Source organism: Centroberyx gerrardi, chromosome 17 (genome assembly GCF_048128805.1).
Source record: "Centroberyx gerrardi isolate f3 chromosome 17, fCenGer3.hap1.cur.20231027, whole genome shotgun sequence".
Lineage (NCBI taxonomy): Eukaryota > Metazoa > Chordata > Actinopteri > Beryciformes > Berycidae > Centroberyx > Centroberyx gerrardi.
This window is the reverse complement of record NC_136013.1, coordinates 6,750,234-6,770,383: the sequence shown is the minus strand read 5'-3', so window position 1 is coordinate 6,770,383 and position 20,150 is coordinate 6,750,234. Positions and strand designations below refer to the sequence as shown.

The 20,150-nt window shown below is 41.8% G+C and overlaps 2 protein-coding genes across 6 annotated transcripts in view; both read left to right on the top strand.

Annotated features, from left to right (window-relative positions):
• Positions 1-16,438, top strand: part of stxbp5b (syntaxin binding protein 5b (tomosyn)) — a 30,847-nt gene extending 14,409 nt beyond the window's left edge. Inside the window, exons 13-30 of one of the 5 annotated variants that reach the window (XR_013507279.1) lie at positions 116-183; positions 311-351; positions 447-667; positions 1,379-1,563; positions 2,278-2,403; positions 3,822-3,973; positions 5,654-5,716; positions 5,816-5,875; positions 5,989-6,036; positions 7,364-7,414; positions 7,651-7,779; positions 8,711-8,950; positions 9,827-10,184; positions 10,937-11,102; positions 11,777-11,888; positions 12,490-12,710; positions 12,816-14,894; positions 14,961-16,438. Coding sequence is in view for 4 of the 5 variants with exons in the window: in XM_078289340.1 (XP_078145466.1) it covers positions 116-183; positions 311-351; positions 447-667; positions 1,379-1,563; positions 2,278-2,403; positions 3,822-3,973; positions 5,654-5,716; positions 5,816-5,875; positions 5,989-6,036; positions 7,364-7,414; positions 7,651-7,779; positions 8,711-8,950; positions 9,827-10,184; positions 10,937-11,102; positions 11,777-11,888; positions 12,490-12,710; positions 12,816-12,857 (2,283 nt within the window). In the remaining variant the exon portion in view is untranslated. Of the gene's footprint in view, positions 1-115; positions 184-310; positions 352-446; positions 668-1,378; positions 1,564-2,277; positions 2,404-3,821; positions 3,974-5,653; positions 5,717-5,815; positions 5,876-5,988; positions 6,037-7,363; positions 7,415-7,650; positions 7,780-8,710; positions 8,951-9,826; positions 10,185-10,936; positions 11,103-11,776; positions 11,889-12,489; positions 12,711-12,815 lie in introns of all 5 variants that reach the window. The other 4 variants (XM_078289340.1, XM_078289341.1, XM_078289342.1 and 1 more) reach the window with 4 other exon arrangements.
• Positions 16,439-18,331: 1,893 nt separating this feature from the next.
• sash1b (SAM and SH3 domain containing 1b) overlaps positions 18,332-20,150 on the top strand; it is a 58,407-nt gene continuing 56,588 nt past the window's right edge. The window contains exon 1 of the mRNA XM_071896258.2: positions 18,332-18,835. Within this exon, the coding sequence (XP_071752359.2) occupies positions 18,332-18,835 (504 nt within the window). The remainder of the gene's footprint in view (positions 18,836-20,150) is intronic.

Genomic DNA, 20,150 nt, shown 5'->3' with positions numbered 1-20,150 from the left:
CATACTGTGTGCTACTAAGCTGGAAGCACTGCAGCAGCCTGCCCTGTAGCATAAAACTAATTTCATATTGATTGAATACATTCATTAATTTAACTTGTTTATCTCATTTTCATAGGAATGGCCCATTAGTGGGGGAAACTGGGGCCAAGGCACACAGAGCTACCCAGAGATCATAATCACAGGGTGAGTATAAATCTAAAGCCTTGGAGAAATCAAACGCACAACTCTGATACGCATGGAAATGTTGAATCCTCAAAGTGAACAGGGCGGCTTATATTCTATTTTCTCTGCTTTCTTCCCCAATAAACAGACATGCTGATGGGTCAATCAAATTCTGGGATGCTTCTGCACGTGAGTATTTTGCCCTGTTTGCTACCACGGGTACATTAACTGTAGACAGTAGATCACAATACCTTTCTAACCTCTTTCTCCACTCTTTCTCAAAGTAATGCTTCAAGTATTGTACAAGCTGAAGACTGCCAAGGTGTTCGAGAGGGCCCGCGGTAAGGAGGAGAAGCCAAGTACGGACATCGTAGAGGAGGACCCGTTTGCCATCCAGACTTTGTCCTGGTGCCCGGAGAGCAGGATGCTCTGCGTGGCCGGAGTCTCCGCCCACGTCATCATCTATAGGTTCAGCAAACAGGAAGTCACCACTGAGGTCGTGCAGGTAAAAGTTGCATCAGAAACCTGCAGAGTTTAGGCTAAATCAACGTCGTGGGGAAATCTCACCTCTCACCACCGACCATTATTTGAATCTGATTCTTGAAGGGTTTTTTTCTGAGAGTGGGCAGTCCATTCTCCTTAGTATTTTTTTCTTTATTGGGACAGTAGGACAGTTGAGAGGGAGACAGAGTAAGGGAAACATAGGAGAGAAGGTTCTGGTGTGACTCCAGAGATACATATACTTCCAGACTACACCCCCACTGGGAAACTAAATTTGACTTGACTCAAACATATCACTGAGCCTTTACTGCCTTCTTAAAGCCTTTATTTATTATAGCTTCTTTCCTTTGGATATACAGCATCTCAAAGGGGTTTTGTGTTTTTCTTAGATCAGTTATTTTTATCCTATGATAAAGTGTGGAATTCATGTCTGACAATGAAATGTCAAAATTTTGAGAGTATTGAGCTTCTGAGGGAGCAAAATCCCCCTGATGTATTATTCTGCTCACATTGTGCGTAAAAATATAATATTTTACGCTCTATTTTGATGCTCAGTGGTAGTACAAGTATGGTTTTATGCTGCTTTAGTGCCACTGAGACTTAAAAGGTTGCCATTAGCCTACTTAGTTCTTTTTGTAGTTCACACTAAACCCACTTTGTTGCCATGAACAGGTGTCTTTTTGTGAAGTATTAATATTTTTTGCTGTGTTCTCAGCTGTTGGAGGTGCGTATGCAGTGTGAGCTGAGCGACGTGGAGTCCCCTGACCCAGGAGGGGAGCAGACCCCCACCCTGCCCACCCCCGGAGCTTCCTCCAGCCCCCAGGAGAGCGAGCCTCCCAGCCAGCCCTCCACAGGCAGCAACTCCTCTGACGGGCCCCGGGACAACATACCATGCCTGCAGTATGGACCCTTACTTTGTCTACATACCTGCCTTGTATTTTTTTTTGCTAGATATAATATTTCTTGAATGTGACTAACTTCTAACTGTATAAATGTGAGGCAGGGTGTTGCTGGAAAAGAGCACCTGAGTGAATAAGGGTTAACTCAGAGACTCAGAGTAGTGGTACATGTCTATTAAAGGTTGGAATTCACACTTAAAGAGTCCAACAATAACTGACACACTTATAAAAAAGGAAGAAATCCAAAAGAGGCCAACTGATGCCAAAAAGAACTGACATTCATTTACATAAGGTGACAAAAAATGTGCAAAAAAAAAAGTGCACAACAGAAAACGTCAGAGACCATAAATTCTGGATAAGCCACACCTGATATTATATATATGGTTGTCATTAATTATTCAAACAAGCCGTAGGCAAGCAGAACAATGATCCAATCATCCAGTCACAAGAGAGTAGGTCAGAAAAATGCCTAATATTGGAGAAATCCTACTTGGAGTTCACACCTCAGTATACCTGGGAAAACGTTCTCCTAATAAAGAAAATGCTGAGAAAGATGAAGATGTTCTGACAGTATCTTGAAAAAGGGGGAATAACAATAATTATCGTAATAGGGAATGATTCTTCAGCATAGCTAGCCCCCAGAAGCTGTTAATTTATTCCAGGAAAGCCAGTGAAGTTCAGCCTGCTGTCTCATGCTGCTGTGTGTTTGATGCAGGGTGCGCAGCTCCCCGCTGAAGCAGTCTCCGGGCTACCAGGTGGAGCTGGTGGTCCAACTGGTGTGGGTGAGCGGGGAGCCGCCTCAGCAGATCACCAGCCTGGCTGTCAACTCCTCCTACGGCCTGTAAGACCAACACCACACGCAGAAATGTTTCATATGTTGAGCATTCCCACTTTCGAAGGCTATGGTTACACTTGTCATATTTTGAGATCGGATTCTAAATTATTATTAGATGGCATCACTCTCTGTCCACACTTCTCCTGAAAAATGCCTGTTAGGCGTCTCCTGTGGCTGCATTGATCTAAATCTGTGTCCGAGTGGCATATTTTAAAAGAAGATGTTTATTCTGAAAAATACATATATAATACATTAGTTGGCGATTACCAGTAGAGGCAACTGTATGTACCAGCCGTGCCAGCCGACTCACTTTTGTATTTATATGTATTTTTCAGAATAAACATCTTCTTTTAAAATATGCCACTGAATCCAGTCCACGATTCATGAGTGCAACATCCGCATTACCATCTCTTTACATTGCTTGTATAATATGCATGCATTGTGTCTGGATTACGTCCAAATTTCACAGATTTCCAGCAATATTTTTCAGCCAGGCCACTTCCGTATCTGGTTTTGAAGATCCAGTAGTGATGTCAGCAAAATCTGATTCTTGCACATCCAAACCTGACACTTAATGCATCCTGTTGTGATTGGATGATAAAAATCGCATTGAATTGACAAGTGTAACCGTTGCCATAGTGTCCATGCACATACACACACACACACACACACACACACACACACACATATCAGTCATATCGTTGCCACATCTAAGGGAGAAATGCTGAATGTGTTTGATTTGATTATATCGGTACATCAGTATACTTACATATTCATCATATATATAACAATACATATTCACCGGTGGACTCAAAGCATTCAGCTGACACTCTTTTCCAGAGTGACCTAAGCCTGGTTCATGTTTCATGTGGAAACAAAACGTGGAAACAAAATGATGTAATTGTTGCCGGAACAACTGGGCGCTTGGACGCATTTGAGAGTCGCGCACCTGAAATTTTAAACAACCTGGATGACATCACAGTTATGTAGTCGCGCCTCCGTCAAGGGTTGTCTGAACGAAGAGCAACCAGAACCGCTGGCTGATTCCAGTGGGGTTTGTTTTTTTTCCTTGTTGGGGGGGGATTTGGGCTGGTGAATTTTCAAACGGCGTCACCAAAGTGTGTCACTGTAGTTTTCAGGCTCGTGGTCGCCATGAACGAGTGAAAAGCCTGATTGCCAAGGTCCACGGTCTGCACGCTCGCATTCATAAGGAGCTTAAAGCGTGTCAAGAAATTTTAATTGCTTCCTGTCACACAGAAAGCATAAACCAGGCGTTATTGTAGAGCAACTATAGATAAAGCCCGCATCCCGTGCAAGCAGCATAGTAAGGATTAAAGGACAACAATGCAAAGCTTCAGTGCATAAAAATGGTGTCTGATTCTTCATTCCTGGGATGTCACACCCCTCCCCCCCTTGTGTTACAGTGTGGTGTTTGGAAACAGTAATGGTCTGGCTGTGGTGGACTACCTCCAGAACACTCTGCTGCTGAACATGGGCACGACGGAGCTGTACAGCCCATCCGACCCCTACCAGAGGCAGCCGCGCTCGCCCCGCAAAACACGACAGCCCTCCGGAGGTGAGCTGCTCTCCGACAACAATATCTGTTATTCTGTTGGGTCTCTCCCTACGATTTTGTAAAGAAACTCCACCTGTGACGTGTCTCTGCTTGCACTGGCTTGGCTTGGCTTGGCTTGACGTTAATCCCTCTTGAAGTCAATGCTCTTATTGATTTCTTACTAATTTCATATTCCTTGTTAGCTGAATGGCTCTGGGTGTTAAAGGTAAAGCTAGAGAGGCGGGGCTGACACTTGGCAGCCGGCTTGGCTTCGCAGCATGAGCTCCGCCCCCTGCAGTAGCTCCTCTCCCTCAACAGGGGGCATCACTGGCAGATTCTCCATCTGTTCAGTTGGACAGTGAAAAGACAGTGGAGCATGCTTAGTTAGTAGTGATCTGTGCACTTAGAGAGGATGAGTTAGCCGTTGCTGCTCTGCTGCCGACCGCAATACCTTTTTAAGTGGATCCCGTTTTAATGTCAAAACGATGTATAAGCGTTGTTGACTTGCTTTGTTTGAGCTTTGTTGTTTCTGTCATGTCTTTAATGTGTTTTTCTCTCTATTCCTTATCATGCTACCATTCACTTTTTGTATTCATTCATTTCCTGTCTCAGTGGCCTGGTGCTAGATTCAAGACTGAAAAACCATTTTGAGTTTATACAAACTACGAGAACAGCATTGAGAAATATCTGCTGTGTAATTTGAATTTGCGTGAGTCCAGCACCTGGCCTCTTGAGTTCCACAGCTGTCTTCTCTTCTGTGCTTATGATTTTCAGTCATTTTTTTCTGTCTCACTGTTTTTTACTGTTGGTCTCTCTCTGTGATTTCGTAAAGACATTCCAACTGTGACGTCTTGCATGTCCAGCCTTTCTAACTTGTATACTGAGTCTGTGAAAAAACTGCGCTCCTCTCACTTCAGTAAGTCACGCTGTGTCAGACTCTTTCTTTTCCTTCTTATGTCTCTCAGTGTCATATTTCCTCTCTAAGTCTTACCTTTTTGTCCAATGTCTGTCAGACCAATATCTGTAGCACTAGACCACATATATTACTATGAGTAATACGTAAAAGTACAGGACCCATGACAATACCATCTAACAATGACTGGTAATGACTGAAGCTTTTTAACAGTAGCCTGTATCTCACAGTACATCAGCCAGTATCAAAGGCCCAGTTAGTAATTGTAGTAATTGTAGCCTCCTGTTAAAATACTTTCTCCCCACTGCTGGCTGTGCTTACCTAGTGATTTACTGAATTATTGTCTTTAAACCTCTTGATACAGGGACTGGCAATATATTTGGCAGTAATTTGAAGCTGTAAAAGGTTTTAGATTTGTAGTGTCTGTAAGCGCTAGAATAATTATAAATGTATTTTTAGTTGTGATGGGTTGAGAAAGTTTAGTTTATTTCCATATGTGAACTTGCCCAAGATTTAGATGGTCAGATGAATTCTGTAGCTCTGCCAGCTGCTTGACTAGACAAACAGCCTTGACACCTTGGGTCAACAGATCCGTACCTGTGAAGTGAGTTTTATTTACTGTACTATATGATTGACTACCCTTGCCTTGGTTTATAGAGGTGACGCTAATTACTCTCACCACACGTACTGCAGGAATTGGCATAGCTTTAGTAGGAGTTGGTAAGAGTAGCCCAAGAGCAGGATAAACTGCGAGGCATGTTTGATTAACAGCTCTGTGCCTCCCACAGCGCTCTGCGACTCCAACGACGGATCCAACGCCTCAGAAGATCGATGCAAATCGCCAACTTCAGGTAAACGTCTCTCAAGTCTTTTAAGTGCTTCTTACAAAAGAGTATTCATCCTTTGATCCTTTGAAATACATTTTTCAAACGCTGTTGCTTGTCATATAGGATCTACCTCACCCTGCAATTCTGATGATGAACGAAAGCAACAAAAGTTCATAGAGAAGGGTACTGTATGGCATTAGCAAACCAAAGAATATCCATGACAGCATGCCCCCATGAAATCAAGCATTTAAAACTGCTGATGTCATCTGCTTTGTCTTTTTGAACCATATTTACAGTGAAGTCCAAAAGCAGACGCTTTTCCAAGACGGTTGCCAATGACTTTGGTACTGTATGATCCAAATGAATTCCTCCTTATTTCTCTCTTTCTCTCTAAATGACAGCGTTCAACTAACCACACTGTGCCTTAATCCAGCATCAATCTGTGCATCTTGTGCCAATAAAAGGAAGAAGTGCATTTAAGAAGTATATTTTTACTAATCATAAAGGTGTTGGGTTCTTGTATTTGATTTTTTTCAATTGATCAGGATTAGTTATCAAATGATGCATGATAGAGATAGAAGGACATCTTTTGTATGTCTGGTCTCAGATTTTCTATGCAGTTTTTACCAAAAGTACGTCCGTTGTACGGCCGTTCTATGGATTGAGAATCATTTTTAATTTTTTTTTACTCAGCATAGAAAATCTGCTTCGTTCATCTCTTCACAATACTAATGTCTAACCAAGTCTCTGTTTAAGTGAATTATCTCTCTCTGATTGTAGATACAGTACTCGGCGCCTTGTTTTTGATTGCAGGGCTTCACTTCTATTTAAGCTACTTGACTATTCACTGATTTATTTTCCTCCTTCTCCCTTTGCATAACTATGTTCACTGAATTCTAATTACCTTATTTCCTGACTGCTTCCTGCTTTGTTTGACATTACAGGCCCTGTGGCTGTCTGTGATGCTTCTCAGCTCAGTGTCATTCGTTATTCTCAGGGTTTCTCTAAGGGTGGTGGTAGACCGAACCAGGCAACTTTTGGGGTGATGTAGACGGGCAAGGCTCCCGGTGGGAAACGGCGTCAAAAAGCTGTTCAAATGTTTCCCCGGCAACAAAATGTTCCTCTGATGAAAGCAAAAATGCAGAGTCTTGGTGGGCACTATTGCCCATAAGAGTTGCCCCATGTATGTCTTGTATATTGTCGCTGTCAGGTGAAGACCTCATATCTCCAAAATGTAATGGAACTAAGAAAAACACCCTTACTTTTAGCTTGAACATGATGTTTTGAAAGGGTTTCATAAGCCCAAGGGTGGTAGAAATCTCTCAACCCATAGAAACTATTATAATCCCTCAAGTGAAGTTAAAACATGAACATCACCAAAACTGGAGTTGAGAGGTTTTCACGTGACAACAGCGATACACATGTCCTCAACAGTTGTCCTGTGTATCACCACCCTAAATGTGATTCTAAAGCATGGTTCAGTTTCTCAATGATTTGCCTGCTAATTGTATTAATTCCTTTAAATTTGCACAGTAGTGAAAGATGTCACAAATTGCTGAACATGATTAATAGTTTTATTTAAACAACCTGTGATTGTTGCAAAATATATTCCTACCATTTTTAGCCGTCATTTTTATTTTCGTAAAGTAGGGGTATTTGTTTCTGTTACAGCCAGGATGTCACGGAAAATTAGCTCGCCTACTGAGCAAAAGCCAGACCTGGGTAAGCCGTAACTCTGTGTTGACTTTCAGTGTCCAAGCACCATTATGTTTCCTTGCAGGTGTGGCTTCACTGCTTTGTTATTTGAACCGTCCTCTCACTTCTGAAGTCACCGTCTTAAAATGTCTGTGTGAGAGCGTTGCTTATTGTCTAATAGCATGTCAGCCTGAATGTGAGACTGCTGTTGTCTTGTGACGATGTAAGTTGAGACACTCTATCTCTGTTTGCACTGTGAGCAGAGGAGAGGGTGCGACGACGGCGCTCTCTCCACTGCACGAAGCGCTTTTGTTGTATGAAGGAGGGCAAGGAGAAGGCCAGGATGTCCCTGAGGGGGGACTTCCATAGATCTGTCTCAGCCCACGACTCCAGTGAGTGGACCTGCCATGGTCTGACTTGGGCTGAAGTGGGATAACTGGTACTAACCCCCACCACTGCTGGGGATCTTTTTCTGAGTTGGTTTTAGTCTTTCGACACTAACACTCTCACGATGACTTGTTTCCTTCGTTTTTGTTGAGGAAGTTCCGCTGTGCTGACTGCACTCAGAGTTGAAAATCCTGCTTTTCTTGTTCACAGTTTTTCCTCTGAAAAACGCACACAGGCGGTGTGTCCACCCATCCCCTTTGTGTCACAGCTGTTCTTTGAATCCTTTTTTTTGAATCTTTTGTGTTTCTGTTGGGAGCCCTCATTAGCCTTGTTGAAGAGGGTAAAAGCTTGTGTTTCAGCTGTTGTCAGCACAGTAACGAGCATGAATAATTCTTGGTCCTTAATTATCAGTCCTTTCTTGGGAGGCACTGTAGTACTACATGCATATCTTACAAGTTGTTTTTTTTTTCACATTGAGAATGTTGCTGTTGTCAAATGAATTAGCAGAAAAGTGAATTGGAAACTATACAAAGCAAATGGTATCCTTGGAAGTGAATCAGTGCAAGAGCATCTCAATGTCAAAAAGCCTGTTGGGTGACACTAGATGAAGGGTTTTGTCATTTTTTCCTTATTGGGTGATTTCCAAAAAAGTCATCAATATGACTGAGGTTGTGTGCCATTCTAACCATGCAACAAATCTACACTAGACATCATGATACAGCATCAAGACTGGCATGTGTTACAGAATAAGCATACAAAGCTCTAACATCTCACTGGGTTTTGCCAGTTCACTGGTGGTTTTATGTGCGATTAACAGCTCTTATTCTCTCGTCTGCATGAGGAAGTTCTCTATATGCCTCTTTCATTTCACATTTATCATTTCCCTCATTCTCTCTCTCTTTTGTCCTGCGTTTCCCACCCACTACCGCTGTCCAGATGCCAAGGACAACTCATTCAGCCGCTCGCGTAGCTCCAGTGTGACCAGCATAGACAGAGAGTCCCGAGAGGCCATCTCCTCCTTCCACTTCTGCGAGAGTTTCCCCAGGAAGACGGACAGCCTGGTCAGCCCCAGTCTGCTGGTGGGGACCACGCAGGGCTCGGTGCTGCTGGTGGCCCTCAGCCTGCCGCCCGGCGGGGACCAGAGGCTGCAGCAGCCGGTTGGCATCTCCTCCTGTGGTAAGCAGCTTAATACACCTGGACGTCATTCACCCGCTCTCTGTGTGCTGTCTGCATGTGATTGGAGGAAGTTTAAAGGTGCATTAAGTCATCTGTAACATTTATCGACCTTTATTGGCGAACATCAGTAGAACTTATCTTCTCCTACACAAGTCTCCCCTTACTTATTATACTATACTATACTTATTATTACTTATTGCACCTTAATTCAGAAGTCAAGTTAAAGCTGCAGTAGGTAACTTTTATCGATTTAACATTTATTTACAAGTAAGAAAAATAAATCGCCATGTTTGGTGGCAAAAGACAGGAGCAGGATCATATGTCAGAATTTCAGAAACAGCGGTAGCCCCGTTCCTCTGCTGTTCTCATTTCAAAGAGAAATGTGTGGAAACCCATCTGACCAATGAGGAGAAGTCTGAGGCAGAAGGCGGGACTCCCTCCTGTCAATCACTCCTCCTGTCACTCACTAGGAGTGGGAAGCGTGTCACTCCTTGTGTTGGTTTGAATTTCCAGAGAACTTTTCATGAACTCACCTGCAGCAGCTTTAATATTGATAATAAGCCTTGTTTGTGTAACACTTTTCAAAATAGAGTTGCAGGGTGTTTTATAGATAGTAAAATATAAATAAGTCTGTATGATAAACAATTAAATGTCAGACATGAATTAAAAATGGGGCTAAAAAAGAAAGAAAACAGGCAAATAAGTAAAGTGTCTACAGTATGTTTGTATTAGCAAGAGTGGAAAGATGGCAATTTTAGTTTTAGCATCACTTTATTGCACCAAAAAATGTGCACAGTGTTAAGGCCATATCTCCAATGCATTAGTGAGAGCGCAGAAGAGGAAGAAATGTGTGTGTGTGTGTGTGTGTTTGTCTAGGCACTCTGGTCAGACTGAAAGGAGGGGTTTTGACGATGGCCCTGCTGGATGCCGCTGGAGCTCTGCTGCCCCCTTCCTACGAGTCGTGGTACGATCCCAACGCCTCGGACGAGGAGAAGGAGAAGAGCCGGAGGCGCCGGCCGGCCTCCCCTCCCTCCTCCCAGGAGGGCCAGGACAGCCAGTACGCCGTGGTCTGCTCCGAGAAGCAGGCCAAGGTGGTGGCCATGCCGTCCCAGACCTGCATCTACAAACACAACATCACAGAGAGCTCCTTCGTGCTGCGGGCCGACGTCGTGCAGATGGGCGGCACCAACTGCATCACCTGCTTCTGTGCTAACGGGCACATCATGACTCTCAGGTACGCTCAACACACCTGTTGCAATTCCTCACAGTTAATGGCCTGTACTGGTTCCTTGCAGAATAGGAGTGTAGATTTAAAATAACTGCTCCAGGTCCCTTTGACATTCTTTATCACTGTAATCTGCAGAGAATATGTGAGGCTATTTCAGCACTTGCTCCATAATTTACCATATCAGTATATAAAGTTTTTGTTAATGCCATTGTATACCTTAATAATAATATCTAGGGTTTGACCGAGATTTCAACTGGAATTTCGAATATATCGGGCCAAAATTGTCCTTTAATTAAGTTCAAGTTTATTTATATAGCACTTTAAAAAACAAAACAGTTTTATACCAAAGTGCTTTACAGAGATTGGTTATAGAAGACAAGAATAAAGTTTAGCTGCTGCTATGGAAATTGAATATCGGCCAATCATCCACCACTGATATGATCCCATAAAGAGCTGCTAACCCACCTTAATGAATTTGATTATCCTGGGTTTCAGTGGAGAGTTTTAGTGTCCCATGATGGTCTAAGTGCTGTTTCAGAGGCTTTTCCACCCTGGCAAAAATAAAATTCTGGGACAAACACTGAATACTTGTATTTTTGGCATGAAAATTGAAAAAATGCAAAATATTAGCCATTGGCAGTTATAATACAAAAATATTGGTATGGGTATTGGCCCTCAAAAACCTATATCGGAGCATATCACTAAACGGTCAGCTATGTAGCGCCCTTATACTGTCTGTCTTGTTTTTGTGGCCACAGTTTGCCCAGTCTACGGCCTCTGCTGGATGTGAACTACCTGCCGCTGACTGACATGCGGATAGCGAGGACGTTCTGCTTCTCCAACCTGGGCCAGGCTCTGTACCTCACCTCCCCCACCGAGATCCAGAGGATCACCTACAGCCAGGAGACCTGCGACAACCTGCAGGTCCGACGCTCTTAACCGGTCCATCAGTCAGACTTTGACAAGTTTAAATACATGAGGGTTAGCACATCTCACACTAGGTGACTATCAAATCCAAAAATGCCTTGTGGAGAACGTTCCTCCCAAGTTGTCTTGGAGAGAACAAACTTCTCAACGACGTGAGCACAGAGAAGCATCTTCACAGTTTGAGTTGGACTGTGTGCCTCACTACTTGTACTGTAGACTATAGTGTTGTGTGACCATGATGCGTCGTTCTTGCAGTGAATCTTGGGGCTTTCCATTCATTCTCGTCGGCCAAGTAACTATCTGATGCATCCTCGGTTGGCTTTATCTGTCTTCCGTGCTTTAGATATTATGTCAGATGTTTCATGGAGAGCACAAGAACGCATATTGAGAAAGACTTACTGTTGCAATCCAGTACATTTTTTCCCCCAGAGGTCATTCAAAAGGATGCCAAAAATGATAATATGTGCAAATAATTATGTTCATTGCAAACATAAAAAAAATGCGTTCCTGTATCTAATAGCATATATCAGCACCTTAAAAGACAAGGTATAAAACAAGTTAAATGATATGAATAATGCTTTACAACTGCAAGTCAGAGTGTGTGTGTGTGTGTGTCAACAGGGAGAACGTACATTAAAATTGTCATTTGTTGACATCTGTGTCTTCTGCAGGAGATGCTTAGTGAGTTGTTTACCCCGGTGGAGACACCAGAGGCTCCGAACAGAGGTTTCTTCAAAGGCCTTTTCGGAGGAGGAGCTCAGTCTCTGGACAGGGAGGATCTCTGTGAGTGCATGACCTCCTGCAGTGTTACATCATGTTACCTTCAGCCTCTTACATTTACATTTACATACTGTGTATATTTCCTTTTTTTTTCTATCACTGACCTCCACAGCTTCCTATCAGTGCCATCAGTCAGGCTCCAACAGAGAACCATGTGTATAATATATTGAGAAGAGACCTATTTCCTAAATTTCTATCTGTAATTTTTTATTTACTACTTATAGTTAAATGCTACTTTTTCTATATACTTATTCTAAAAGATACCTGTTTCCTAAATTAGTATTTTTATTTTTTTTATATACTACTTTAATTATTTTGTGTTGTGTTAAATGTGACCTACGTGAGCAACAAGTCAATTTCCTTGTATGTGAAAACTTATTATTTGCCCAATAATACTGATTCTGATTAATTTTAGACAATTCAGTGTCTTGCTCAAGCACACTTTGTCATATATTGGCTGTTGTAGGGATGCTAAGTGCGACCTTTCAGTTACAGGACAGTTTTCTTTAACTACTAGGGCATCCTATCACTGCGTATTTTATTTTTAATATGACATGACAGGATTTGTTAACCCCTCGCCTTGGATTCTCTCTGTCTCTGGCAGTTGGTGAGACGGCTGCAGGTAAGGCCTCCCGCAGCCTGGCCCAGCACATCCCCGGCCCGGGGGGCATGGAGGGCATGAAGGGGGCGGCCTCGGGGGTGGTGGGCGAGCTGGCCCGCGCCCGGATAGCCCTGGACGAGAGAGGGCAGAAACTGGGCGAGCTGGAGGAGAGAACGGCAGCCATGATGGCCAGCGCAGACTCCTTCTCCAAACACGCTCATGATGTAAGCTCCGGCCCCCGGCGTCCGTGTTGAGTACCTGAAACACTTTTCTCACTTTGGTCCTTATTTCTCATACCCACTCTCCTTTTATCCTCTCTTTGCCCCCAGATGATGCTGAAGTACAAAGACAAGAAGTGGTACCAGCTCTGATGGCAGCTTGTGGAGCGTGTCGGACTCTGTAATCATGCGCACCACTTTCTCTGAGGAGCTGCAGGTCCCTCTCCTTCTCTTCTCCATTTCTCTCCACGGGGGTTCTGCTCAACAGACTGATGCTTTTTATTTTCTCAGCACAATATCACACACTCTGCATTACCTCAGTCACCGGAGGACCACTGCGGACCCGACGTAACGAGGATGGAAAGAAATGGAAAAAGAGAAGCTCTTCTGAATATCTCTTTCCATTTCATCTGAGAGGGGCAATGTTCATTTTCCATCACTCTCAACGACCAGAAGAGAGGGGAGCTTTCATATCCATCAGTCACGCACTCATATATATCTCATAAATATATATATATATATATCTACACACACTGCTGTTTTGTTCTGAAAGAGGAAAGACAATTCTACTTGTGGTGGCCTGATTGCAATTGTTCTCTTTTCTTTCTCTGCCCTTTATGGTGTCTACCAAACACAGTGGACTTAAACGAGGAGAAAAGTCTGATGAAACCCCTCCCTCTTCAAATCTAGTCAAGTCAGTAAGGTTTAAGTATCTATAGCAATGATTGGGTGAATGAAGGACTTGACGTCTTTTTGCTTTCTAAATTATTTTGAGGATTCGACCTCTGTCCTCCGTCCGTCTTTTATGTCAGTTTATTATTATTAATATTATTTTATTTTTTAGAAGGACCTTTCAAGCACTTAGAGAAGTAGGAATATGGACAGAGAGATGATGAATTTATCGCCTCTCACCGAATAAGGGCTGGTAGTTCACTAGTTAATCACACACCATTCTTTTTTACAAATTTACAAGTGAAGTTGTTTTAGGTGGGACAAACCGATGGCGCGTTTTCTGAGAGTCACTTTTGTTTTATTTTAAATTAGCCTATTTATTGGAACAATACAGTAGAAAGTAAGTAAATTAAGTTCGTGTGCTGGGCATTAAAATTTTTTATTTTTTTTTCTCTGTCAACTAAATGCACAACAGTGTGCTGGAAATGTTTACCCCTTGTTGAAAGAGTTTACATTGACCTATCAGACAAATGAAGAGTCGATACACTGGAAAGCCGGGAAACCCCTGAAGGTCTTTTATTCTTGTAGCTTTGAAGGGGCTGCAGCTGCGTCACGTGTGTGAAGGATGATGTGTTCAAGAGAAAGTTTATCCTTAACATGATTAGATTGCATAAATGTATATTTTGGTTACAATTTTCATTTCTTTGTGATAAAGATTCTATCTGTAGACGATTATTCATGTTGTTGTTATTTTTGACATTCTTTCATAGCTGAAGTTTTAAGTTGAAGTTTGCCTTGTTTTTCAATGTGTAGGGAAAAAAAGCATGTGTCTCTTACAGCACAACGGAAATGGTAATGCTGTCTTTGTATTCGTAGCTGCCAGTAGAAATGACCAAGCGCCACAAAGTGTTCAGTACAATGCCATTGGTCATCTCTCTCTGAACCATTCACTTAAAAACAATTCTCTTCTGCCTTTGCCTCTCATGACGCATATATGCTAACCTCTACCTATGTGTATATCTGTGTGTTTGTGAACATACATATATTCAGGAATATGTGTATGGGCGCCAATATTTATAATACTACATAGATACAGTGTATTACAATAGGTCTTTTGAGATTTTTGTTTTTGCTTGACAGTGTTTTTCAATGTGATTAACTAGAATTCTATTGTAATTAGATTTTTTTTATGAGGTGCAAGGATATGCTGCTATTTGTGTCAATGTAGGAGCATTATCTGTTGGTCTTTTATTTTGAAAAGAGAGACAAGACTTTGTGTCACTCCAGATTGCTGCCAAATGTTGTAAATAACGGGACAGCTGGACACAAATCTGATAGTGCAGGTTCAGGCGACGTGACATAACGTTAGCGGCCATGTTCTTTTCTGACACCAAAGAGTTGCTTAATTTCACAGAGTTGTCTTGATTTTCCTCAAATGGCAAGTGTCAGTCTGGATTTCTTTGATAACACTCTTTAAGTCCAGAAGTCTACTGTGTGTGTGTGTGTGTGTGTGTGTGTGTGTGTGTGTGTGTGTGTGTGTGTGTGTGTGTGTGTGTGTGTGTCTGTGTGTCTGTGTGTGTGTAGGGGGGGAAAAAAATAGATTGGCTTTAGCTTCTTCTTGTGGACTCGTCACCCTCAGTACCGTCCCATACTGCTGTACATGTGTTCAGAAGAGAGGAAAAGTGAATTTGAAGAGTTTCATTCCAAACTGAGATATCCACCATGCAAAAGAATGTAACATCGACTTCTGGAAAATGATTGCCGGCATGAAGTAAAACTCAATAGTGATCCTGTTAGACGTTTGAGACCTTTTCTTATAAAAAACGGCCACATTTTAGAGGATTGAATCATCTAGACTTTGGAGATACTGAGTTATAGATATGATGAAATGTTTTATCCAAGATGGATATGTAGCTTTTTGGAATAAAACCCTTTGTTTTTAGATGGCAGAATTTAACCTCACTCTTACTCTACTGTATACTACTGAGATAAACCCATTTGAAAGAGCGATTTTGTGGGTTTTGCACTATTTTTTGTACTTAGAATAATTTTGCCAGTATGATTTTTTAATGTATTTTTTTTTCTGTCCCGTTTTTCTTGTTTTTGAAAGGACCAAAACATGACAGAACTTATGCTTATCTATGTCATTTGCCAGTTATGCTGATTGCTTCGCTCTCAGATTTGTTTTCAATGTCATGTTAATGATATTATAATATATTTATATATTTGAGAACAGATATATATATATAAATATACTTTTAATTTCAGTAATCTATTAAAAATGAATACCTTTAATGTAATTTTGGGATAGAATAACTCACATTAATGTCCAAACAATGGTTGTGCATAATTATCCATTATCCAAACATGAAAATAAACATTTGGTATTATATTGAACATGCTCATCTTGGATTCAAGCTTTGCTACTGCAGGAGGGAGATCTCCTCTTGGTGGGCCGCTGAGTCTTTCTACAGTGTGGCCTCGACTAGAAGCGCTTCAGTTCGCAACATATATGTCCTAAATGGTCTCCTATTGCACATTGAAGGATGCATGATATTAAGTGTTTACAAACTTGAAACAACCATGTATTATCCCTCTTAGAAATTGTCTGTTCTGGCATTTGTATTTACCACCAAGTTGAACAAAACCGAAGTTCTCATCACACATCACACACTTCTCCCATTTTCATTTGATCATGCCAATTGTACAAGTGTGAGAGATTATATTTATTTTATTGGATATATACTTTTCTGTTACTGTTTGCTTCATGAAAACTCTTGCTCACCCTGCACTCGGAATCGAAGCGTACAGGCGTGCAGTTCTGTGCAGGAGAGCTCGAGGGTTTCTCAGTCGCCATACTTCCATCTATCTGTCTTCTGGGATGAATATCTGTGGAGTTGCAGTATTTTCTCATAGTAGATGATTTTTGTACAGTTTTATTAAAATAAATTTCACATGGATGTCTGACTTAATCTGCTGCCACAAACAATTTAGACATTATGTAGATACAGTATATATAGATATTATTGTGCAATGGAAAATAAATGTAAAACAAATCATAATGAGTTTTGTCTTGTGTTTTCTGTGTCAGTTTTTATAATATTATTTTTATCATACTGGTTCCCATAAAGAAATTATCTTTTGTCTTGCCCCCCTCCACAGGGAGGTCAGAGGTCAGATCGGCTACCCTACCAAACAGAGTCCCCATTTTGTACCACAGAATTATTTTGTAAACATTTAGACAGAATTATCTTTATTTTATCTTTAGGGTGAAGAAGTTGTATCCAAACAACATAGAAAGATATTTCCTTGTCTAATTTTTGTGTTCAGTGTTTTCACGTGAAGCCAGGCTTTTGCCATTAGGCTTTGGAAGGACCTTCCTGTAGAAATATATAATCTTTTAAATCACTTCTTAAAACTCATTTTTATAGACTTGCTCTCCTGTGATTTCTATTATCCTGTTGCTTTTACTGTTCTATATATATATTTTTTTACCCCCTATACTGGATAGGTTAGTACATCATTCTTTTGACATCTGAACTGGGCTTCTGTATGAATACTCGCCCTGGATTATCAACTCCTGTGTATTGGTAAAAGTTTTTGTGGTGCTTTCTTGTTTTTACTTCTTTTTTTGAGTTTTTTTTTATTGTTAAAAGCACTTTCTAAACTCTTTTTAAAAAGGGTCCTATACAAACAATAATAATTTAATTTAATTTAATTGAATACTATTTATTTTAATGTATTTTATTTTTGATTTTTTAATTTTTTAATATTTTATTTTATTTAAAAAAAAAAATGTTTTTCATGAGGCGTCCTTGCCCCATCAGCACCTGCAGGGGGCGCCGGTGTTCACAGAAATCCCATCGACCACTGGGGAAACTAGCCCGAGCTTTGTGGCTGCAGCTCGCGGCTCGAGCATCACACCGACTGCCTGGCGGATGGAGCAGAGAGCCAATAAAGTTAAACACGGTGCTAGGCAGGCAAAGTAAGACACAACAAGTGCACTCCGAACAGGTAGAGAAAGTATTTTGTTTATTTTTTCGGGACCTTTTCTCATTATACTCAGTCTCACGCCTAGTCCGGCAATCTTTCATTTTTGCTACGGATGAACGTTTGATCGACCTGGACGTCTTGCTCTGCAGCCGCTGCGATGAATGAAACAAAAGGGATGGATTCAGCCTGAGGACGCCAACTGCGGGAGACCGACCGGGTATTTATTTTTCTCAGCTTTGACACAGAATAACTCTTTACATGTTTTCTCATTTTGCACGAGAAACGACTCCGTTGACGTGTGAGACGAAGAAAAGTACTTTTTATTTCTAAAAATCCGGTTTATTCGCGTCACTGAAGCCCACCAGAGCCACCTGACTTGCACATAACTTGATAGCTGAACACAATTTGAAGGAGATAATTCGTCTGTTGGACTGTTTTGACTGAGAAGTTTGTAGTGAAATGATCCACTGTTTTTCATTTAATTGATGCTAAAACCCTGGGAAGCATTACAAACAATAATGTGCTGATAATGTGATAGCTTATTGATCTCCATAGGGAAATTCTCTTCGCTTGCAGGGTCCAGAGAGGTCAAAGGTCAGGTTCAGCTGCACTGCAGAGTCTCCGGAGCCTGTAGGGGAGTCAGTGTCTTGCTCAAGGGCACCATGGGGCTTGAACCCAAGCTGTCCAGTTAAAGGACTTCTACAACTAAAGGAACATCTAAAATTGGCCCATCCCTGCTGTCCCCAAATGAGTATCAACTGTGTTTTCGAATGCTCTGCCTACAACCAATAGATGTTTCTATTTTGGAGACTTGAATTACCACAAGTAGAGTGGGACGGGAGATGGAGCAGGGCGCTGGATTGCCTCGGGACAGCCTTCAGTAATGTGAATGGAGATGATGATGATGATGATGATGATGATGATGTGTATTTAAGGTAAGCCTCCTCACACCCCGTCTCAAGATGAGCCAAGGGCCAAACCTGGTGTTCGACTGGCTGTCAAAGCTCAACCTGGCTCAGTATGTGGAGGCGTTTGTGGACAACGGGTACGACGATCTGGAGGTTTGCAAACAAATCGGGGAGCCGGACCTCGACGCCATAGGGGTCCGGGTGCAGTACCACAGACACAGGCTGCTCTCAGCGGTGCACAAGCTGAAAGAGGAGGACAGAAGTAAAGCACCTGGGTATTATTTCACCTTGGAGCCCCTGGATGCTTCTTCTTCTTCTTCTTCTTCTTCTTCTTCTTCTTGCCTCCACACTCAACGCTCAGAGAGAGAAAATGGCTCCAGGAAGCCGAGGTCGTACTCAGGAGGAACACACCAGGCCTCCTGTCCTGGAAACCACAACCTTAGGTTCACCGACTGCAACGACTTTGTGACGTATCCCAAACTGAAGCTGAAGATATTGATTAGGGATAAACTTGCAAAAGATGGGATCAACCTCGGAGACGCACCTTATACCCACAAGGTAGGCCATTATTTAAATTTTATTTTATTTTTTTTTTACAGTCAGTTGACACTAAATGCTGGCTCGTCATAAGCCGTCTCATACAATTTAGTACGCTTACTTTGTTATCTATGTGATGAATAGTGTGTCGAATTTCTTTGATGGTGCTGACTGCCAGAAGATTTCTTCTCTATTGCTCCAAGGAGGATTTTAAACTTGCTTTGGTTCCACAGTGGCTGAAAACTGAAATGATTTGAATTTATAGTAGTTTTAATCATTGGTAGGTTTGTTTATTAGTTCTGTGTTAAATCTCACAGTCTAAGCTGGTAAAGCTGCTGTTGTCTGGGTCAGAATTCATTACAGCAATGTTATATTTCACCTTTTTATATGAATTTATTCCAGTACAGGACTTTCTAAACATTTCCAGCCTGGGACACAGGTTCATTAAATTGCTAAGCTTGTTATAGCTACCCCACTGGTAACATATCTATGATTTTGGGGGGGTTTCTAACCTGGTTGTCTGGAGCAAAGTGGGTAGAACAATGTCAGTGTTGAGCTTTCTGTTTCCTCTGTTGACACCCATGCTAAAAATGTATGAACTCATAGTCATATTGAAACCAAACCAGGCTTAAGTTGAAATACAGTCTTGTACAATCGCATTAAAACAGTTTTAAAGCAGCAATTCTACCAGGTAGGTTGACTGATGACAACAGCCACAGTCAGGAGAAGAAACAAGCCATATGCAAATCTGACGAGTACTTGGGGGCTTCTCATTCTGAGCATTGGTTAGCCTGAAAATCCACAATGGCACACCACCAATATGTACTGTATGTACATCCGATAAAACCACACTAGTAAGCAAGAATTAAAAAAAAATCCCCTGACCTCTGAAGGCCGATGTCAACAGGACAATGGATCGTCCCGTGGATCAGTCTGCCACATCCCACAGTGACAGATGTTTACTGCAGGGATGACACATGATTGACAGCGTGGCATTTTGCCTGTCGTCGGGGGATCTTCTCGGTTTATTGGCTGCTGTCCGGTCTGTTCCTGTCTGCAGAGACTGTTACTTAATGTAAAATTACTGAGAGAGCGGGCAGTGATTCAGCTCTGGCATCCACAAAACGCATTTTAGGCCATAACGCATTCCACGTTTGGCCAGTCGGATGAAATGTTGAGTGGCCCGTCTGGCTCGGGTTCAACAATCTGTCACTATCAGAGGAAGCCATGATTGCCGGATTCTGGATTTGATTATCAGTAGTATTAGTATTTCCACTAGCAGTACTAGTAATTATATCGCAGTATATTGAATCACCATGTTTAGTTATGTTTACCA